At 43.6% G+C, this 489-nt stretch overlaps 1 pseudogene across 1 annotated transcript in view; it reads left to right on the forward strand.

Moving 5' to 3' along the window:
- Window positions 1–360: 360 nt before the first annotated feature.
- TEOVI_000750500:pseudogene overlaps window positions 361–489 on the forward strand; it is a 791-nt pseudogene continuing 662 nt past the window's right edge. The window contains exon 1 of the mRNA in view: window positions 361–489. This exon is cut by the window's right edge and continues 9 nt beyond it. Coding sequence covers window positions 361–489 — 129 coding nt within the window.

The following is a 489-nucleotide window of genomic DNA, read 5'->3' on the forward strand; positions in this document are numbered from 1 at the left end:
TGCACGGTCAACTGATATTATTATATGTATAGGACTTTGGAGAGCGCTCAGGCAGTGGTTTAGGTGCCACCACTAGTTGTGTTCCGCATTTCATGTGACCAAGTGATTTGTTATTGTAAATACCATGAATTAGTTGAGAGTTCCAGACACAATACGACATGCTCTACCTTGCATCCTTGCTATGACTCTTGCTCTTTTCTTTTCGCCTCATAGTATTATATCACAATTTTGCATATGACAGTGTGAGGTGTAAGCACAAAGTGATATGCCTGAAGTGGATTTTTGCTTGTCGCTCACTAATGCTGGTAGCCCAGTGGAGGCTGTGGTAGTCATGCGCTTGCAACATTTCCCATACCCATTATATGCCGTCGGAATCCCTTCCGCAGCAACACGATAACAGGAAGAACCTCAGGGTTCCTATCCTCTCCTACATCTTGTTGCCACCAAACCCTAAAAACAGGAATATCCTTGAAGAAGTATCCCATTCAG

This window comes from Trypanosoma equiperdum, assembly GCF_001457755.1.
Source record: "Trypanosoma equiperdum strain OVI genome assembly, contig: ctg_1734, whole genome shotgun sequence".
NCBI lineage: Eukaryota > Euglenozoa > Kinetoplastea > Trypanosomatida > Trypanosomatidae > Trypanosoma > Trypanosoma equiperdum.